The 22,243-nt window shown below is 42.1% G+C and overlaps 2 protein-coding genes across 2 annotated transcripts in view; both read right to left on the bottom strand.

Annotated features, from left to right (window-relative positions):
• Positions 1-1,116: 1,116 nt before the first annotated feature.
• LOC306784276 (uncharacterized protein) lies at positions 1,117-3,116 on the bottom strand (the record flags this gene model as incomplete). Its single annotated transcript, XM_079278179.1, has 5 exons — positions 2,760-3,116; positions 2,110-2,188; positions 1,697-1,778; positions 1,522-1,588; positions 1,117-1,360 (listed from the first exon to the last, which is right to left on the bottom strand). The coding sequence occupies exons 2-5, from the start codon at positions 2,158-2,160 to the stop codon at positions 1,117-1,119; spliced, it is 444 nt and encodes a 147-aa protein (XP_079134305.1). The 5' UTR covers positions 2,161-2,188; positions 2,760-3,116.
• A 1,001-nt stretch (positions 3,117-4,117) lies between these two features.
• Positions 4,118-22,243, bottom strand: part of LOC306784704 (E3 ubiquitin-protein ligase SMURF2-like) — a 50,936-nt gene continuing 32,810 nt past the window's right edge. Inside the window, exons 8-20 of the mRNA XM_079278795.1 lie at positions 20,861-21,072; positions 19,168-19,252; positions 17,777-17,935; positions 16,779-16,832; positions 11,564-11,777; positions 10,238-10,341; positions 10,008-10,122; positions 9,453-9,631; positions 8,805-8,942; positions 8,547-8,667; positions 8,251-8,452; positions 7,530-7,605; positions 4,118-7,433 (exon numbers count right to left, since the gene is read on the bottom strand). Coding sequence (XP_079134921.1) covers positions 7,334-7,433; positions 7,530-7,605; positions 8,251-8,452; positions 8,547-8,667; positions 8,805-8,942; positions 9,453-9,631; positions 10,008-10,122; positions 10,238-10,341; positions 11,564-11,777; positions 16,779-16,832; positions 17,777-17,935; positions 19,168-19,252; positions 20,861-21,072 — 1,759 coding nt within the window. The 3' untranslated portion in view covers positions 4,118-7,333. The remainder of the gene's footprint in view (positions 7,434-7,529; positions 7,606-8,250; positions 8,453-8,546; positions 8,668-8,804; positions 8,943-9,452; positions 9,632-10,007; positions 10,123-10,237; positions 10,342-11,563; positions 11,778-16,778; positions 16,833-17,776; positions 17,936-19,167; positions 19,253-20,860; positions 21,073-22,243) is intronic.

Here is a 22,243-nt window from a genome sequence, read left to right as displayed (position 1 = left end):
TTAACCAACACAAAGGGTAGCACTGTCCTAATGTATCGAATGAGCACACAAATGCCCCTTTATCGTCGTCCATTAAATGTGTGGGATCCTGAACTGGCTCACAGTTGCAGGTTAAGTGATTTGCATTCGGTACGGGTTACTGTTTTTGTATTTTATTGAGGTTAAGGCTGATCCAATACAAAAGCATCAAAAACGTATAAAGTTACAGAACAAATCCTGTAACGAGGCTTTTCCATCTGGAGCACGACAAAATAACATGAAGTCTGACATTTCTAATTCCAAAGCTGATAATGAATTTATAAAATGTATAACCTGTACTTATTGAATGCTAATGACAGATTTACTATAACTGAGTCTTAAATGATGCAAAAAGGGTGATTCGATTGACAGGAATCCAAAAGTGATTTATTAATCGTGGCTCACATGTTTATTTAAACTTACACCTGGGATCAACATGTTATCTGTTCACTTTCTGCAAGGAAAGACTACTAGCTACTGCTACAATATGTATCGGTAGTTGTTTTTTTCAGGGAGTGTGTCAATCTTAATAGGCAGTATCTTTTTTTAAAGAATATGATCTACCTGCACAGATAGCATTTTACGTTGGGCATGAACATGCATTACCCAGACAGAATACATATGGGGTCTTGAGTTTAACAACTCACAATGAATAGGATGAGGCATTAAAACAATGTTCAATGTTGCTTGAACATTTGACAATTGTTTGAGCAGCTGCTTGTTTTCTGGAAATACATATCTGCACAAAAGATGAATGACCTCTTGAAGTAAGAATACATTTGAAACGTCCATCTCCTCTCACGGAACCATCTCTACCTCGGCTCACTCGAACGGTCTTACCTGCCAATTCAAATCAAGTTGTCTCACTTAGCTGTGGTGTGCAGGTTAACAGACCTCTCACTTGAATCTGATGTGGAAATAAAAATGGTAAAAGCGTACACGGAAGTTGAGGACCGCTTCACGACAGTCCAAAGAATAACAGCCAAACTCCACCGACGTGTGACAACAAGAAGTCGAGCTGCTTAGTCCACTAACAACATATTGCTGCTGCAACATGATCTCAGTACACAGCCACTGTCCCACACTGCTCTACGAGGATTACTGCTTGGCTGAGTTGGTCTGTCCATGTGCTGCATCTTTTCCATTGATCTGCAAATCGCCATCGTCATCATCGTCCGGCAGGTTAGTCCACTTACAGCGGCTTTCGCAGAAGCAGCACGCCTGGTTCACCACAAGCTTCAGCCCTTTGACACGTTTCCTAACCGTACATTGTCTGCTGCATTCCCGGCATGACTTGAACAGCTGAAGGATGCACTCTTCATCAACGATGAACTCCGACGAGCTGAGGGAGTCAGAAAAGAGGCGTAGGAGTAGCAGCAAGCCTATTTTTCGGGTTCTGTTAAGAGTATCAACTCAGGAAATCTTCATGAGGACATGGCTGCCATGTCAATTTTTAACAAATAACTCAATTTGAATCGTTATTGGTATTAATAACCGGCATACCTCCCCAAATCCACCAGGTAGCGTCCGTCTCCCACGCTTAACGAGGTGATGAATTCTTCCTGAATATCTGGGTGTGGATCCATTTTAAACGTATTACTTTACATGTTAAAAATGTGCTTACACTCTTTAGGTTATTTTGCGGGAGAAGGACTTTGCTCAAGTGAAGGTGACTCACCTGTATTTTCTGACCGGTTGGTCGTCTTCCACTCGTCTTGACTCTTTGGTTGTTGACACGCAGCATCTTTAATCCCGGACTCCTTAAGAACAGGAAAAAAAGCAACAACACGTCAGCACAACCCAAAACAAGCAACACAATTTCATTTATATAGCACATTCGGACACTACAGCTTCACAAATAAAATCAAAAACACTTAACTTATATTATTATATTATCATAAAAAGAGTAAATTAAATGTTTGTGTCCCACAGCCAGCTAAAATAGTTTTTTTGTGGGTTTTATTACAGCATTACAGCATACATTAAGTATGCATATTGTTTAAATTTGAAAGTTCACTTTTTTTTAGAATTTGTTTCCTTTATTTGACAGAAAGACCAAAGATAGGCATTCATTTTCTGAGTCACATTTACCTTTCCATTTTCGCAAGTTTCCCGCTCAACTTCATTTGGTGAACTCATCATCAACTGGGTTTCGTGATGCACACTTTCACTAAACAGACAAATTAAAACGAGGCTACACATTACATTACACCTTCACGTGCATGTATATCAGCAGGTTGTGGGATTAACCACGTCATACTGATATTCATCATTACATTGTAGTTCAAAAATACTTTCTACTTCGTCAAATAAGAAAGAAGGTCTTCACTACGTAATTAAATAAAGTGTTGGCACCATAGAGAGAGTGGAAGAAGTACTCTGATATTTTACTGAAGTAAAAGCAGTACAACCACAGTGTAGAAATACTCTGTTACAAGAAATAGTCCTGCATTCAAAAATGTATTAAAATAAAAGTTTTAGCATCAAAATATACCTCAAGTACCAAAATGAAAAGTACTCACCATGCACAATGGTATGTACAACTTTAAATGTAGTCAAATAAATGTAACGTTGCTGGAGTAAAAAGTACAATATTTCCCCTTTGAGATGTAGTGGAGTTATAAGTGTAAAGTACCCAAAAATGTACACGAGTAAAATACTTGGGTAGTACTTGTCCTTAGTTACATTGTACCAGTGGTACTAAATTGAAAACACGTGTACACACATGGCTTGTGTCTCACCAGGTTTCAGTAGAAGAGCTCCTGGTCCGAACATGACACGTTACAACCAGAGTCAGTGAACTAACGAGCGGGTTTATGGACACATAACAGGATATGACTGATAACACGTTTCCACGATGTGTTCCGTTAGCGTTAGTTTACATTTCAGTCAGTTACAACGACACAGAGCTAACCTACATGTCCAGTAGTATAAAGCCATGTTGGACTCTGTTTTAATCCCACATTGTTTCTTAACTTGTTGCCACGTATTTGCTAAACGGATGGTTATTGTCGTGTTTTGTCACTTTCTCTTTTTTGCTCGCTGGCCTTCCACCGATCCTCCTTCTGTTACCGGAAGAGTTCTCAATAACCGACTTGTCGGAGGCTTTATCCACCATGTTTGTTATTCACAGCGTACTGACGTCACTTCCGGTGCTGCAGGAACCCGTCACCTGTCTCCCGCAGATGTAAACAAAACATGTATTTGGGACCAGTCACGGTTTTTTATTGTTATAATCAATTCACAATCATATTATTTTATGAGGAAAAATCAACACTGGGTTTGAATTATTGGTCTACATAAAAATGTTACCGTAAATACATTTAACATGACGTCACCTAAACTAAAATAACTTTTTCATCATGCAGGATGGCACCTTTCAAATTTATGTTGTATCATCGTCAATGGTTTATTTGTAGAGATTAAAAAATGAGATGATTAATTAGTCAATTGACAGAAATACACCAACAATGAATGCTGTTATATGTTCATTCTTCTAAAACACAACGTTACAAGAACCTGAAACCTGTGATTAAGTAGCTGTGACAAACCTAGGAAAACAAGACGCGATTCATTTCCCTCCTTCCAGTGGCAGAACCAGAAGCTGGTGGATCTGATAACACTGAGAGTGAAGGAACAGATCCAGCCAACAGTCCTGGCATCGAAATCACATCCCTGCATCACATCTCCTGGACAAAACCACTTTCCTTTGAATTTCTGCCAGCATGTCTCTCAAAACACATACAATCCAGCATTAACTATTCAAATGGCCATTTTCAGGAAAGGTGAATATTAGTAAAAAAACAAACCTACTTGTTCTGTAGCCTAGTTTTTGAGGCAAGGCTACTCCTGTTTTACTTGTGTATTTCCATTTCATGCCATTAAATACTTCTACTCCGCTACATTCAGAGGGAGAAACTGTAATACTTTACATTTATCTGACAGCTATTGTTGCTGCTTACATTACAAAAGTACAAACAAAAAAATATGACGATCCTATAAAATGTGTTGTAGATTCAACGACTCACTTACTTTTTAGTCTTTTAAACTTTCAGCACAAAAGACGACAGTACAACACATGGTTCTATAAAACATAATGCTGTGAGGTCCAAACAGCATAGTTTTATTGCTCAGCTTTCTGCAAGGGTACAAGAAGTTTATTGCTTTGCTTCTTTATTGTAGAGGTGTCAGTTACACGCTCACAGAGCAGCTGATGTGAAAAACTATGAACACATACAGTATAAATACAAAAACAGATAGGAAATCAAAAGAAATAAAACATGGTGCAGTTTAAAAAAGACAAAACGATTCTTTTTACTGTTTTGTACTGAATTTAATAAAGTCATTCTCACACACACACACACTAATTTGTACTTAAACTGTGGGGAGAGAGTTGAACATTACACAGCTTTTTCTGGTTTGTAACCAATTAAAAGTCAGAACTGGCTCTCAGTCTATTCAGATTCATCAGATCAGGCTAGACACAAATCTCTTCCTGTCGCAGATGTTCAAAGCTTGAAAAAGTTAACGCTTTACCTTTTTTTTTTTTATTCCTCCTTCACTTTTTCACAACCTGCTACATTTTTGAAAATGTCTGACCAATGTTGCTGCTTTACTGGGGGAAAGTGGGATCTCCCCCAGCTGGAAGCGCTCAACCCCCAAAACGTTTGCACTGAAGACTGAACCAGCCAGAAAACATGGTGCCAACAAAAAGTTAAAAAGAGCAGAAGTGGACTGTGTGCACTGGACAAACATACATGTGTGCATATCAAGAACATGTGTATATGTATGAGTGTTATCTACATAAAAAAAAAAAAAAACTTGATCAGTCCATTAACTATTCGGTAAATAGAAGGAAGTGTCTGATTATAACTTTGAGCCCAAGTATGCATAATGTGTAAAAAAAATAAACTGTAGAATGCATTTCTTTTCTGCCTCCGAGTCCGGTAATTAAAAAGGTAAAATCAAATAAATCCTATTAAACTGTACAAAGACGACAGTTTCATGTTGTGTTTCTCCGTTTTGTCTCATGATCACTACAAAATAAAAAACTGAGTATCAGCTAACAAACTGTTCATGGTTACAAGCAAATGCAGGCAGTATACATATATTTAAAAAAAAAAAAATTTTAACAGATTTTTCCAATTTAATAAAGTGTTCAAAGAGTAATAATTATGCAAATAAATAGGCTTCATATCTTCAGCGTCCAGTCATGCAGAGGTTCTCTTTGGTTGGAGGCTGTGGTGATGGCGCTGCTCCTCACTTGTTTTTGGGGACTTTTCATTTTGGTTGAACAGTTTCACCGTGTAGCACCCAGCAGCTCAGCAGCACTCAAACGCCAACATTTGCAGCTCTAAAGGTTTGAGGCCACCATCAGCATTCAGTCGCTTTAAAAAAAATTCATGTTGCAAACAGACCGCTCATGTGCAAATGAAATACCATTGTTGTCATTGCAGTTTGGAAATAAGCAGCGACACAGACCTCCAGAGCAGCAAATATGGCCATTCATGTCCTCCTATGAAGGTGTGTGTGTGTGTGTGTGTGAATAAGTGAAAGCGATTGACCAAAAGAAAATATCACTTTGAACTGCCAACCTTCAGGCTCCATCATGGGTTGAAAGACAGAGCCTTTGAAATATAGTTTTCATTCGAACCAGATTTACCTCTCGTCACACACACGAGCCTAATAAATGTAAAACAAAAAACAAAACTTCACCTGAGAATGCAAAGAGGTCCGTGACAGACACCAACATGCTTGCATTTAAATCGAACAGAAAGGAAAAGCAACCATATCTAAAATAGCTATGCATTTGTACATATACACTCAAAGATGACAGGTGTATAGATACTTTCTACTCCGTGTATTTCTAATGAAGTCACATAGCAAATTAAATGATAAATTTCAATCCAACACTCCCGCCTAAATCACTCCCGCCATCGCTGCTCAGTTTATAAAGTGCTCTAAAGTGACACAGGAGAGAGAAAGATACTTCTGCCTTTTTAAACTGAGGATGGGACTGAAGATAGACGCCTGCCTTGAACAGCTCCTCATCAAGCCTGGTCCCATCTGGACAGATGTGCCCCTTTAACATATGATCTGACAGGAGGTGTGCTGGGTTATTCTGAGTTGGATAAAAGAAAAGAAATAAAGAAAAACATGCATACTTGTAAATGCCGGAGACAAATGTGAGAGAAAAGGAAGACGAACCAGGCTCGAAAAGTGAGGTTCAATCATCTGTGCAGCTTTAAATACGAGACACTGTGCTCGTAGAGATGATGGGGAACTCATCTATAAACTGTTTAACTTCCTCGCACACGAATGTTTAAGCATGCAGAAACACGTTTATGGCCACACTGCAGTGATTACTGGTAGAAAAATAAGTTTCACACACTCCATCGTTTTTAACAACCCACCATGAGCTCGACCCCAAAACATCAGACCCACATGACAATTTCAATGATATGATTTTGCAGTTACAAAATTACTGCTGGTAATAAAATCTGACTAATTATCAAGCATCGTTACCAAAAAAAAAAAAAAAATAAATAAAAAAAGTATTCTGAATCTGATTTGGCGATCAATACACACCATTTTGGAATGAAACCCTTCAAATATCAAAGAATTACACCGAGGTAGGATGAATTTGTGGCGCTACTACAAAATAAAAGCACACCAACTCTGCCGCCATGAGGATTGGAAGGTGTATTGGTTGAGGTTAAGATGGCTAATACGGGCAAGATATGGCTATCTGCAGTGTTAAAGATTCAGTAGCATGACAAGGAACAATTCAATCAGTTTAAATTGCAAAACAACATAGTGACTCACTGCTCTCAGATGCCTAGGGACAATTTGGGAAAACACTTTTGTAAGACGTTAAACTGTAAGTTGATAAACTACTTCCTGATCTGACAAGATTCAAAGTGAGATGACCGGGCGGTGCCGCTTCGTTTTCCGAATGCAGAAGGAGCCGTCAAAAACAACCTGCTCACTCACAACACGACTCACAGCTGGTGAAAAGAAATGCAGCCGCTCTTAACTGAAGAGCTGGTACTTTGCTCTCCGTATTTCACACCAACTACACCAAAACTAAACCCAAACAAACAAATGAATACAAACGAAATGACACGGGAGGACTCTCCAGCAGCTGTTCAAACAAGACATCGATCAGGGAAGAATGTGGTGAGAGAAGAGGAAGACTGCAGACTCCGAGTGAGCCTGTCGGTGCGTCGCAGTGACAATAATAGTCCATCAGAGTCCTGCACACAGTCTCACACACACACACACACACACACACACACACTCTCCAACGCGTCTCTCATTCCACTGCGAAGCCACAGGTCTCCTCGATCGCAGTCAGCAGCTTGTCGTATAGCTTTTCGTAGCTCTCGTAGGGCGGAATGTCAATCCGGTTGAAGCTGGAGAGAAGAGAGAAAGAATGAGAATCATGTGAATGAAGCTGTGAGAGACAGAGGGGTATTGGTTTTGTGCCTGCAGATGTATGTGACACACACCAGGTATGGGCTTTGGGCAGGTTGTTGGCGTTTGCATCGATCTGATGAATGGTGAAGAGTCTGGGCCCTGCAGCACCTGCAGTCAAAACACAAACAGGACACATCAGGTGTAGTTCAGCATCAACTTGCAGTGTTAAGTTACCCACCATCATCTCCACTAACAAAGCCCTGACTAACAAACCTCTTTAATCTAGCCTCTGCTGCATCAGCCAAGGACGGACCGTTGTTTCATCAGAGGGTTTCTTTTGCTGCTCAAACATATGCTCCTTGTGTACACTGAATGCACCAGAGTCACTTTCATTAGTTAAATCAAAATACATTGAATTAAAGTGAAGTGTAAGGTTCGTTCAAGCTGAACGAGGAATGATTCAATAACAACCGTAATGACAGCAGGGAACTCCACCACAAAGAGTGCGACACCGTGTCCTAGCAGCCTTGTCCACTGCAGGCTTTCCAAGACAAAGATATAAAAGATACCCGTCTATTTTAGAATATAGACAGAAAATTATGTTTTTTTTTTTTAATTGTGAAAGAATCCTTCTGTGAGAAGTGAAAGCTGGTGGAACAGAAGCTAAACCAGAAGTAGGGCGGGACCTCAACTCTCTAAAGCTAAGATTGAGAAAACCTTAAGGAGCCAGCCAGCTAAGAGACACGTCCTCATACACAGAGACACGTCCTCATACACAGAGACACGTCCTCATACACAGAGACAGATAAGTACCCTGTAAAGCCTTGAAGCCTTGCAGTGGGACTCTGGATGAGCCGGTAACAAACTGCAGCAGCCGGGCCCTCCTCTCCTCGTCAAACGTCTCCACGGCTTTCCAAAACCACTTGACGATGTTGCTCTCGGCGGTGCAGTGCTTCAGACGGGTGTTGGACTTCCAGTCAGAGATGTCAATCTTTCCCAGGCCACACACTATCAGCTGAAGGTAAAGAGGGGGATAGAAACTTAAGACAAGTGTACCTCAGGTAATAACTGTATCTTGGAAGAAATAATAGATGTTGTTCGTCTTGTACCTCCAGTTCTTTCTCATCGAAGGATTTGAGCAGGTGTTGAGGAATAACCTCATTGAAGCCTTTCTGCAGAGCCAGAAACTGAGCCTCGATGCCATGCAGGAAACGCCAGCTCACATACAACCTGCAGAGAACACGAGAGAGGAGTGAGTGGGGGAAACACCGAGGGAGTGCGTCAGTTTAGTGAAATACAGATTCATCCCCATGCCACTGAATTACTGTCGCGACGGTGCTGTGTGGGCTGAAACTGAACCTGCTCACCTGACATACTCCTTCTTGGTGTCCTCTGTGACTGGGACACTCTTGCCATTGGGCTTGAGCTCATGTTGGATGATTTCTCCGTAGGCATTGTGCTCGACACAGAAAGTATGGTCCAGGACGCCGGTGATGTCATTGTCCCTGAAGAGGGGGGGGGTTAGGTTAGAGAGAGACGGTATGCAGCAATAACAATCGGCTCTCAGCTTCTGCAGAAATGATTTCTCTTAATTTCATTTTTCGGGCTCGGTCCAACAAAATGACACATCAGTAATCTGCAACTCAACCACTGTGTTTATAGAATGTCAAAACATGCAGGAGAACACCTAAACCAGCAAGGAAGTATAGTTTTGAGATCAGATGTCATTAGCTTCACTGGCAGAAGAGGGCGCCACAGTCATTCGATGACAGAGTGGTCCAGCTTGTGTGTGCATCTTAAGTAGAAGTCCCTGTGCTTTGTATGTATATATGTATGAATTTCTTTCCTGTTATGACATGAAACACCTGCAAGCAACCGCTTTCTGAATGAATTTACAAATCTACAAAATATCATCACAGCAGTATCACTTCCATATGTGTTTCCTCCAACTTTGGGTTTCCAGTGAGAGAATTTAGAAAAAGAATGAGTTGCCTAGAATCCAAAAAAAGTCTTACAGGATCCAGACGAGGCTGTTGTGGAGGTCCGGGTCGACAGACTCCATATCGTCCAGCGTGATCGGTTTCCCCAACAGCTGCTTGTAGAAGGGCAGAGTGAAGCCTCCGTCGATGTAGTGGCCGTGGAACACCGCCATGCCCATGATGCGACCCACGAAGTGGAAGTACGACAGGTGCTCCTGCACATTAAAACAGGGATGTTGTTATGAAGGCTGTCATTCATATCATATCATTTTTTTAGCACTATATCAGATTCAGATTACACAGCTTCAGTTTTTACGCAATGCCAGGACCTAAGAGTTGCATACAGGAGAGGAGAGCCATTGCTCCTTTAAAAAATCCATTTAGCTCAATAAATCATTATGAAACTCTAACCATAACAATAAATCTCTCATAAAATCTCTCTTTATTTCATGTTATCCTAGTTTAGACATCAAAACAGCACCAGTGTACTAATAAATGTCCCATTTCTGTCTGCATCCGATGACTGGCTGGTACATTATCGTCACATGTCTTACTCAGTTTTATACGCCTATAAAACAAAATAATTGGTACCGGGTTGACAGCAGAGTCGGGGTTAATCTGTAGAGTGTAGATGTCATCTCTGGAGTACTGGAACAGGCCGTAGTAGGGGTTCAGCATCTCGTGAGACAGCAGGTATAACCATTCCCTAACACACAACCACCGATCGACTGTGAAACAATGTACTTTAAACGAGCATTTAAAAAAAAAAAAAGGTTCACTGACATTTAAAACCACATAAAAATAAACATGTGACTAAATACCTTGCTACCCCGCCATAGTCCAGTCCCTCTTCTCCTCGGAATTTGATCATCAGTCTTTTCCAGAGATCCTTTGGACGCATCTTCATCACCTGCCGGTACGACTCCTACAATTCAACACACAGCAAATGTATTACAATGCAGTATGAACAAGAGATTTACTATCTCAAAACATGACTCCAATATAATTTGAGGGACCTCGCTAACCAGTGTTGCCATTTTAGAGACTTTCTCGCTAGAGTTGGTGACTTTAACGAGCCCTTTAGAGTCTTCTTTTCAAAAAAGCAGCTTGCGACATATAGAGTGACTTCTCTAAACATTGAAAGCCTCCATGAAATCATCGATGAACGTACACGGAGCGAAACATTTCATTTGAATTAATTATATGTCAACTTGTGGCACAGAACACATGTAGATAAGAGACGAGAACCAGAACCATCTTAAGTACATGCACACACTGCCAGCGGTGATCTGTAGCGCTGGTTCCTGCACGAAAACCCCAAGTGGATCTGCAGGGCTGGTTTTCGCACTTAACGTTCCCCTTCCACAGCTGTCACGTCGAAGGGGGATGAAGTCATATTTTTCATTGCTCAACTTGTAGTGATGAAGTTATGTCTGGCATCGAATACTTGCCACTGCTGCCTTAGCTCCTTTTCCTCCCACCCTCCCCTCTCCCCCATCTCTTTAGCTGCTGCAATCATCCAGAAAGAATGCCTCGCTTTGGTAGCACAAATGATTGGGAGAGCAAGAAAAAGAGAGACAGAGTAGGAGAAGAAAGGGAACAGAGAAATCGTGTTTCTTTTGTGCCGTTTTGGCCTGTCTGTTCTGCTTTTCCCTGGAAATCATAAAGCGGTTATGAGTCGTGGTTCTGTGCTGCCCTGGGCCCTTTTCTGGTGCACATCGTAAACGGGGTGAAAGAATGCCTGTTAAATGCAAAGATCTGGGTTTGTGAGCATTCTGCTATTGTTTTCATGGACGTGTTCAGTTTGCATGTCAGCATGTGATGCTTTTGTGAATGCCAGATGGTAAATTCATTGAACCCATGGTCAATACACATTATAGAAAAAGTCTAGGAAAATTCTGCGTTTGCATTCATTCAACAGTCAACCCAATGTTTCCTTTTATAGTTTAAAGCATATCAGAAATTTAAGGTCGTCTTTCAAACAAATACCTTTTTGGGGATCAGAGAGGTTCATAATCTACAAACATGAAGAGAGGTAGTGTTTGTGCTCCTCTTGAAGTCTTCTAGAAAGAGCATTGTTAACATGTTGGTGTGTGAAAATGTCATCCTCTACGTAAGTGTGAAAATGTCATTTTTGTTTCTTTTACCTCAAATATCTCTTCACGGCAGACCTCGATGCGGCAGTGGCCGGCCTGGGGCTGCTGCTGAGAAAGTTCCTGCCGCAGGATCTTCAGCTTCTGCACCAGGTCCCTCTTGTACTTGGGCACCGTCAGACACTCGGCCTCTTCGGGCAGCTGGGCTGGGGACAGAGCTTGCTGAGGGACGCAGGGGCCACCCTGTTCCTTCAGCGGAGGCGGATGACTGGAGGGAGAATGTGGTTCAAGGGGAGGCGTATGACAAAACAGCCAAAGAGAGATTGAGGAGGAGGAGGAGAGAGATGGAGGGAGATCAACAAGGTATGAAAGGGCAGATACGTGACAAGAAAGGAGGGCAGAGGGGAAAAGATGAAGAGTAACATGTCAGTACGATTCACTGTAGTACTAAACCGTTTGACCTAAGGTGCTTTGACTCCAGTTGAGGCAACAAATTTATACAAGAATAAAGAGAGATATGTCCTGTAGGGAAATCCCCAACCCCTCCATCTCAAATATCCCAGAACCGCTGAACGAGGACGTTTTGTTCAGACATTCCCTCTCCAGCGCCCACTCCTCTAACCAGAGCGCTCAGCCCCGAGTAAATCTGATCCAGACCTGTGGACAGGCTGGGCCTTTGAGCGGACGTTTGGTAAATATCGCCACCAGGAAAGACAGAGAGGAAAATAAATATACAAAGGAGAGTGGGTTAAGAACAGCTGATGTTCTCTTCCTCATCACAGATTTCTCTTCATGTCGAACATATCCAACTTTAATTATTTTAATTTCCACTCAATCATTACTCGAGCGTAAAGACGCCGACAGCAAAGGTTGATTAGGCGTCCCTGCCCACCACCAACCACAACTGGAACTTCCATCGTCAAAACAAAAACACCAACATTTTTTGTAACTTTCCAGTCTCGTTTCCGTCGACTCGCAAAAACACTGAAGGTCTTTCTTTTAGCTGCAGATGATAATCTGATAAATGAAGATTCCAGTCATTAATCTGAGTTCATGTTTGCCTGGCCGAAGTGCAGCCTTTGTTTTGTAATTTAGCAATTTTCACGACAAGAAGGCAAAGTGTGAGCAGGGAAGCGCGCCTGTTGCACAGCGGACCGGGGAACTAAATTCAAGGAACTTAGCTCCTGATCTTTACCCCCTTTTTTTTATCTCTTGACATTCAGGGCCTTGATATTCTATAACAGATGAGACAACTATAAAATACAATCTTGGCAAAAGTGTGCCATGGTCAATGTTCTGGTCTCCTCCAGCCCTCATTGTGGTGTTGGGACGCCTGGGTGGGCCTCGTAAAAACATAATCCATCCCTCCCTTCAACAGGACAGCAGCCCTCATTCTCCTGCGAGGAGCCGCTGAGCCAGCAGAAGACTTCTTTAAAAGAAGCTACTGTCCTCTGCTGGGAGTGGAGCGTCGAGGCTGCGGTTGGCTAAACAAAGACTGAGTTGGTGTATAAAAAGGAAGGCGAGACCTTCTAAGGTAGCAGTACATAGCCACCCACTTATTCCGACACTTGTACATTTGGGTTCTCTGGTTCAGTCGGTTGAAAAAGGCCTCAACTATTTGGGCTTTCCAAACTAAACGGTTGCAGTGTTTTGCCAGTCTATCCCTGTATAATCAAGTCTGCTGCTATTTATTTTATTGGCAGGCACTAGCATGTCAAAGAAAGGGTAAGACTGCAACAGAGCAGTCCCAAAAGCCACTTTAGGAAGGAGGGAGGGAAAGAAAAGATGGCCTTAAAACAAAATCGAATGAGTTGCTTTTGGCTGGGAGGCTGAAGAACCATATAATAAAGCATAATTTCAGCGGCCGTTTTTTTCCCCCTTCTGAGGGCGCAATGTAATTAAAAATACATTTCGACATAGTTCGTCATGTATGGTTTCCAAACGGGACGAGCTCTGCATATTTAATGGTAAATATAGAAAATACAAGCACAGCAAAGCTGAAAATCTGCCCGAGCCAAAAGAGAGAAATGATTCCTATTGGTTTGACACCTTGAGTAAAATACTACTTGGGGAGAAATATAACTTTGAAATTCAATATCGGAGCCAAAGGATTTTATACTTGTTATTCCAAGGTGGAAGGAGCAGAAGGAAAAGAAGCTAAAGAAGTCAAGAAATGAAGGCGTGAACATTTGCCAGAACTGGATCAACTGCACCTGAACCTGCAGAGTCATGATCGTCCTCCATCCTCTTACTGTATTTGCAGGGAGGCAGACTGGGTGTGTGTTAAGTGTATGTTAAGTGCCACAGGTGGGCTGTAATGAGTGTTGGGTAAGTGTAGCGGTGTTAAAGTCACACCAGCCACCCCAACACACCCACTCTGCCTGCCTGCCCCCCCACAGCCTAGAGAATCAAAGGGCCCTTTATGAGGCTGAGCATCAGCTGTTTCATTGCTATTTTACACTTGCCTGAAAAGCAGGAGAGGACAGAGAGGTTGGCCAAACAGTGAAGTCAAAGTGTGTGTGTGTACAGAATTATTGATTTGGACAATGTTTGTGTTTTGCCAATAAATGTGTGATCTGTGTAACATTCTTCCCACCGACCAAACTACCACATCAGCACCTTTCAATTGGTTAAAAAAAATACAGGAAATAGAGGAAACAAGCAGCAGACAGACTGCAGTGATGACACTGGCTTCTGATAAAAATATGTTGCATTCGACAACTCCTCCCGAGAATAACGAATGAAAGCTTTGCAAAATGTTTCAATTAGAGAAAACAATCTGCATTACTTTCTGCTTTATTTTGACTTATGAATCATAATGCATACAGCATATACGACTGCAAAAAAAGCAGTTAGCGCCGACTACACAGTGCAGTAAATTGTGCATGAAAATAAAGATATGGATTTAAGATTTCAATTAGCCAGACCACGGCCCTGTACTCCCGTTTACTCAGATACAGACAGTCCTTTAATGCAACACATGCAGACAGATTTACCCTGCTTTACAAATACATGGTTTAGACGACTGGAATTTACTGCACCATCAAGTTACAGGGGTGGTTTGAAAAGTACAGTTGATATCAAATACTGTATATATTGCACACACACTATACACAGCGTACCCAATAATTTGCATTTATCTTTCCCATGTTAAATAAAACACACACCTCATAATGTGCCAAATATAATCTATAATCTGTTCTAAAAACATCAATACAGATGTTGGTATAAATGTCATGATGATTTATAACTTGGTTGGGAAAATACCTGCTGATGCCCACTAAACCTGAATCCAGCAGCAACTAAAAATACCTTCAGCAAACACTGATGTAATCTTTCAAACATATACTATGTGCTGGCGCAAGGGCGGAAGCTCAGACTGTGAGCGACAGTGTGGCAGACCACAGTAATGTAGCCGTGTCTGACTGTCTGACAAGTCAAGGCCTTCATTAGTCTAAGGCCTTGACGGCAACGGGCTCGTCTGAGTCACCTCCGCACCGAGATGCCTCCTGGAGGATCAGCAGGCTGAGGTGCAAACTGCAGACTCACAATGATGTAATGTCAAACCTGTTCCACGACATGTAACCTTACAGACATCACACAAACTGTTTCTACAGACTTGGGGTAAAACCTGCAACCACTAAAGTGGGTTAAGAGATACAAGGTAAGGTCAGGTGTTTAGAGGTGGCTTGTCCCCCAGTAAACAATCCAACATGATGTCTGTGGTGTTGAGATCATTAGGCACACCCAATAAAATGTTAAGAGCCCTACATTTAAATTTCGTTTTTAGACAACTGCACCACGCAAACCTATTCTAAGACTGCTCTGAGGAAAATATAAATGAAATGCATTTAGAGTTTGCTGCCAAATAAGTATGTATACACTTACTTTACTCATGTTTCAAGAGTGTTGGACAATGCACATTTAATGCTGTGACACTGCGACTGTAGACTTTCATTTTGTTTTTGTTAATCAGTGTGCATCACGGAAAACTGCATTTGAAATTGGCTTGTTAATTTTGACCTTTTCCAAGTTCTGAAACGTTGTCTGGACTCCCTCAAATGTCTCCTAATAAGGACTCAGACAAGCAGTTAATGATGCTGACTGGATAACATAACTGAGCTTCAACTCACAACCAGAGGCTGTTCTGACACATATGGATACTATTTGACCAAATGACCAGATGTTGATTTCCCAAACATGTCTGTCGTGCCAGCCGCTGTTATTGAAAGGGGTTTTGACCAAGAATTTGCACTAAAAAAGCAAAGGGGGAAAATGTCCACATCTCTCTGTGTTCCTCTTGTTCTAATGATTCCTGCCTCACACACTGGCAGCCGAAAAGTACAGGGAGCTCCTGACAGCCAAAATACACGAAGAACAATCCTAGAATTCAGTTTATCATATCAGGGATTTGCATTGCTCACAGGTTTCTTCCATACAAATATCACCACTCTGCTAGTTGTCATTTTCTCTAAACTACTCAGTAGAAGAGCTAACGCACCGCAAAACAATCCATGCGTGTTCGGCGAGGATATGAAAACTGGTGCTAAGCTAACAGCTGCTGTGCTAACATGTGTTTCGTATTATTTTCCCTAGCGGGGACAGCCTCACTGGGCCTCTCCGCTGGCTTAGCTGCCTACGAGATTACCTTCAGTGGAGGCAGACTGCACACACACACACACACACTGAAAGATGGACTGACAGCCCCAGACACAGACAGCATGTGTGTTTGTGTTTGACTTGAATGACATCCACATGAAAGTCAACCCTGAGGAAGGGCATGCATGTATATACACAATACACGTTGGAAAAGTGGAAAAGTATCTCAGTCAGCATTTTTTCTAATAGGGTAACAGTGTGTGTGTGTGTGTGTGTGTGTGTGTGTGTGTGTGTGTGTGTGTGTGTGTGAGAAGCTTTGAGTGACTGGCTGCTGAAACTGCTTTATACTGACGGCTGGGGCGAGTGTATGAAAACGTCTGTGTGTGTGTGTGCTGATCGCAATGTTCAAATGCACGTACGTCATAGACCATGTGCAAGTGCATACACAGTGTATTGCCTGCATGCAAGTATGTGAACACACGCGTAAGTCTGCACAATTACCTGTGTGTGTGTGTGTGTGAGTGAGTGAGTGAGTGAGTGAGTGAGTGAGTGAGTGAGTGAGTGAGTGAGTGAGTGAGTGAGTGAGTGAGTGAGTGAGTGAGTGAGTGAGTGAGTGAGTGAGTGAGAGAGAGAGAGAGAGAGAGAGAGTGTGTGTGTGTGTGGGGGTTACCTGAGGTTAGTGTTTTGGCTGTCCATGGCCACACGGGAACCATTTGGACTTGGGCTGCCCGAGGAAAACAGTGAGGAAAAGACAAAGAAGGAGAAAAGAGCACGAAAATAATGTGAATGACAGAGGATTGGAGCATTAAAAAACAACAACATGGGTCAGGATTAAACAGGACAGACAAGACAAGAGAAAAAGAGCAGCAGTACAGAGGGGACAAGTAAAAGGACACAAAGACACAGAATGGTTGATTAAAAGGTTGATTAAAAAATGTGGAAAAACAAGAAAAGGAGGAGAACAGCAGAAGTGAAAAACAGAAAAAGGAGAGGAAGGGAAAAAAGAGGAAGACAAAAAACATAGTGAGATTAACAAAACCAAGACAGCCATCAGGTTATTGCAGCATCCCCAGACAGGAGTCATCATTTCCATTTCCAGGGTGAATAATGTGAATATAAAGCAATTTCTTTTTGTTTTTTTTTAACAATAAGCTGATAACAATCCTGCTAACAAAATCCAAACCAAGACAGACAATACAGTTGTGTGTCCGCAGTGTTTTAGAGCCTTAACGTATAAAAGATGCACATGGACAGCACAATGAGAAGCATCGGCTCATTTGTTGCGTTTCCCTGAAGAAAAATGTCAGATTTTCTTTTCCAGGTCATTTAAATTAAACTCTTTGCACGTTGAGCTTGTTAGAGGGTGTGTGGTATTTTAAAAGGCTTCAAAGTAAATGGCTGTAATTTATAATACCTTGGCTGCAGTTGTTTTACAGCAACTATTGTTGATCCCTGTGTTTTTGTCCGCACTAGTTTCAGTTCTTAGGGCAGAGGGGACCGTTAACATTTGCATACAGCAACATATTTGACAATTTCTGTTTTGGAAATGTTTAAATGTTAAATACTGTGCAAACAGCAACTTTTTCTGTGTCCTTGGTAACACAACTCTAAATGTCCTTGAATATCCTGTCCTGAGGGCTCAAACGCATCAATGATTTACACACTCACTTGAGCACACGATGCAGGTTAGCAGATAGTCGCGGGTCTGTGAACTGCGTTGTTCGATTGTTGTGGTTGACAAAGTAGACGCGACCTGTGGCCGTGTTCCTGATCTCCCAGCCTGGTGGCAGTGGACCCAGCTCCTCACAGTTCACATTGCTTAGGTCCCTGAACAAAGACAGTGGAAACCATTAGAAAGAATGATGCGTGCACACGTGCAGACATGTACACTAAAACAAACCAAACAGCGTTGATCATCGCACTCTGACCAGCTTCAGTGCTATATAACCGATTGGCCTCAGGTGGGAGAAAAAGTCCTCCTCTCATGGATAATAGAGTTATAATGTAATTAACTGACTGAACAAACTCCTTGGATGCTAATTCCATTCAGAGTCGCTTAAATTAGAAGTGCAAAATCAAACAAGAGGCCCAGCACTGCTGTGGTTTTACATGTTTGTTGTTAGGAATAATGCATTGTTAGCTGCTGTTTTAAGTTCAATGGTTTGCATTAACAAGTTACTTAACTTTTCTTTTACAGCAACAAACATACAACAAAATGAACATTGTCATTATCCTTCTGACAAAGTACTTGCTCTAATTTCTCGACTCTTCTTCTCTCCTACGCACCGACGTTCCCGTCAGTAGAAACCTAAGCCCTGATCTGGGACGATGCTATAGCCCGAGGACGACCTGTGCTCGCGTCTGTGTTCATGTGGGAGCACTTTGTCCTTGTGTGAAGTGAGGACACATCACTCGGGGACAAAGCACATGCCTCGCTGCACTCGTCACAACACGCTGGGTCATTTTAAGAAGCTCCGTCCAAAATGACCCAACCCAGAGGTTGCTGCTGTGTGCTGGAAGTTAAATGCATTTGCTTCATCGCGGAGCAGCAGCTTCACCGAGACACGGCCAAAAATGTATCGCAATAGCAGTGCCTGAAGTCTCCGGTGAATTAGCTAGTGGGCTATTGAGAGTTGGTGAAACACTTTGATTGAATGCAGAACCACAAGCCTTTGGTGTGTTCACCTCAACATCTGTCCAAATCATTTTCATCCAACTCCGCATCGGATTCAGAGGTCATTGGTTTGGCTGACCCGAACGGGAGCACGAAATATGACGAATAAGAGTGTTTTTGAACACAACCCTGGGAAATTAGGTCTGATCTAGACCAGTCTAGTCCAGTCCAGTCAGTTTTGGTTATATATGTCAAGTTTTACAAAAGGATCGAAACACAACAGGCTGTCAGCACTGCAGTACATTTCTCAATTGTTTCAGTCAATGTGTAGCCGAGATAATTATGCTAACTTTAGTAGCTCCTAATAACATTCCTCAAAAGAAGTTTATATGGTGCTTTACAAATCTGGTCAATAAACATGGAAAAACTAATTCAAATGAGTTACCTGGGCACCCGAGGGTCATGCCAGGTGCTGACTCCAGTCTGTGTGTGGAGGAAGTAGACTTGACCCTGCTGAGTTGTTCTTTGCTCTAAAACAGAGAGGAGATTAATTGGAATTACTATGTCAGAAAGGCAAAAACAGCACTGAAGCAAGCTTGGTCCTGTTGCTGGGGCAGCTGTTCTGTAGTCTAGTGGTGTGGGTACAAGCACGGACAGTGAGTTTTTGTATTTTGGAGAAGAGGAATTCTGTTTATAATTGATGTGACATGCAAAGGTGTGCGCCAATGTAATCAATTAGTTCCTCTCCAGTCTCGAGTCGGCCTATCCCAAGAGGATGGGGAAAATAAAACGCCTCCCATGAGTGTTTTTCCTTGCACAGAGTTCCTTGATGCATCCTAGTAGCCTTGTTTTCCCTTAAAGGTTGGTGTGCGTACTCTGAAAGTAATCCCATCTCCGAAACCAAAGGAAAGGGAAAGTAAAAACGCTCTCACTCACTCCAAACCCACTAAATATATATATATAGTGACGAAATCCAAAGAGAATGGATCGTCACTGGCTTGTTGGATCTTGCGTTCCATCCAGCTCATGGATGAATGGAGAGTGAGTGTTTGCACAAAGTGTGTGTGGTACACAGGCGTGGTATTCGTGTGTGTATGGACCTGTTAATCCATCACCTCTCTCACTCTCTCACTCTGTGTGTATTGTGGGCTACACTGCGGCAGACTGTGAAAAGCACACATTTTCTGCATTCCAATGTTGGAAAATGTACTCTTGTAGCCCCTGAATTACTTTCCCAATGTGTTTTCTTGCCAATAACCTGAAGTGCCTTCTCTGAGCTAAACACCGATGAATACCCTGCTTGCCCTCTTTCTCCTCACAGGATTATCGGTCTGCAAACAGGAGCGGTGAGGACAGTAAAAGAGGGGAGAGGAGAGGCACACAGCAAGTATTGATTGCAGTTGTCATGATGTGCTGCTGTGGTAAGGGATGTGAGGGGGGGGGGGTTTGCTAGAGAACATTTGAGAGAGCCCAAGGACAGTAGAGAGACCGACAGAGAGAAAAGGATGAAAAGGGCAGAAAAAAAATGTTCAAAGTATCGCTTCCTCCAGGCTACAGAGACGACACCACCAAAGGCCCAGCTCCACTCGTCTTTCAGCGCATAGTTTTGTGGGTTAGGGCTGGGACTTCATCTCAGCTTGCCTTTTTGATGTCAGTAAATGTCAACATTGATTATGTGCTGGCAATGAAACAGTAGTGACAAGGCTGAGCTCTGTCTAATGTAACCAACATTTGACTGGGTGCAGTGAGATGTGTAAATACATTCTCAGGTGACATTATTGATACTGAATGGCAGAAGGCCCTGAATGCCCTTTCCAGAGCAGCGGCTTTAAACAGCTCATGTGGGTAGAATAAACTATTCACATGCTTCTGACCGCCAGCCAGCCAACACACTGCAAAACGTTGCACAAAAGACACTTTAGCAGCTACATGATTGGATCACCTTTGTACTCGCATGATCATAACAAGACCGCTTCCTTTTTTTTTGGTTTACAATGGTGCTTTCACTGCTCCGATTGACGAAGTTTGATACAAAATGCAACAACTTATTGAGATAATCTCTTCCTATTTCACCAGATTGAATAAATGGTAATCAGTTAGCGAAGTGAGTGTGTGTGTGTTGCAGCTCTGTCTCTCACCATAACCCTCAGGCAGGTCAGGTGGAGTATGCAGGTGTGTTCGACTCATGTAGTTGCGATGCCGCTGCGATCGGACCCGTCTCTCCTGGATCCGCGGTTCGCCCGGTGGGCAGCTGGCCTCGGCCCCATTAACCGGCGTCATCACTGGCGTGTTCTCGTCCACCACACAGCTCAGCGGCCGCCCTGACGGGCTGGAGTACTCCGACGCTGGCCTGGGTAAGAGTAGTGAGTGGTCATGTAACTGCAGTGTTATCTCAATCTCTTTTTTCCAGTTATAAGATACATTTAACCATTTCATAACAAATCAGAAGAGAATAAACACGAGCATTTGGGCAAAACACCACCAACTTTCTTGCTGTGAACTGGATGAATAAATTGACAACACAAATGTTTGTTTTCATTCCAAAGCATTACATCCATAGTAGAGTGTATTAAATGAGGTTTAAATGAGGCGACTGTGCGTGCACCGTATTCCATCTGCTTTCAGGAACCTGGGTGTGGAGTGTTCGTTGGAGGTGTGCTAAGGGTTAAGTCATAGGTGTCGCCAGTTTATTTGTTCTCTTGATGTCTAGACATACACACAACAGGTATAGTGTAATTATTGGAAACCAGAATGTGTCCTCAAGATTAAAAATAGATTTTATGGTCATGGTTAAGATTAAAGTGTTAAGCATAAAAGCATGCAGAAAGTTCTCACAAGACTACAGTTAGGGCTGGGCGATATGGCCTAAAAATAAAATCTCCGATTTTTTTTACAAAAAATCCGATTCACGATTTAAATCGATTTTTTCCCCCACAAATTTTTGCAGATGACAGAAGCTGTTGAAAACAATTTTTTATTTTATTTTGTGATGATTTTCCCTCGTAGGTTGATAAAAATAAAGTGCAAACAAAACCTGAACATTGTAGAAAGGTGCCTGTAGTATACAAAAAGTATTTGGTCACTCTTTTGTTTGCCTGAATCATTTAAATATAAAATTAAATTAAAGATAACATTAAATGGCATTAAATAGTAGCCTTCCATTGTAAACAACTGTGCAAATGTAACTTTTGACAGTAAGCTTTTCTAACTGAATACACTGATACAAACACAGCATGAAATAAAATGTATGTGACCCTTTACCATTCACATTTTCAAAAGTCCAACATCTGATCTAACGTCAACATAACATATTGTGCACAGTAAATAAGTGCATGTAAACAAAATCAAGTGCATTCACAACATAACCAACAGTATTAAACAGTAGTGCATGTTTTTTCTAAATATTTTTTGCCAGGAAGACAGCGTCGCTTGTGCTCCCGCGGTCCTGCTCCCTCCTCAGGGCGCAACACTTCTCCCACTCGGCGGCATGCCTCTGTTTGAGGCTGTTTGTTCTGTGTCAG

This window comes from Melanostigma gelatinosum (assembly GCF_949748355.1).
Source record: "Melanostigma gelatinosum genome assembly, chromosome: 11".
Classification (NCBI taxonomy): Eukaryota; Metazoa; Chordata; class Actinopteri; order Perciformes; family Zoarcidae; genus Melanostigma; species Melanostigma gelatinosum.
The sequence above is the reverse complement of the archived record's forward strand: the minus strand, read 5'-3'. Positions and strand labels throughout refer to the sequence as shown.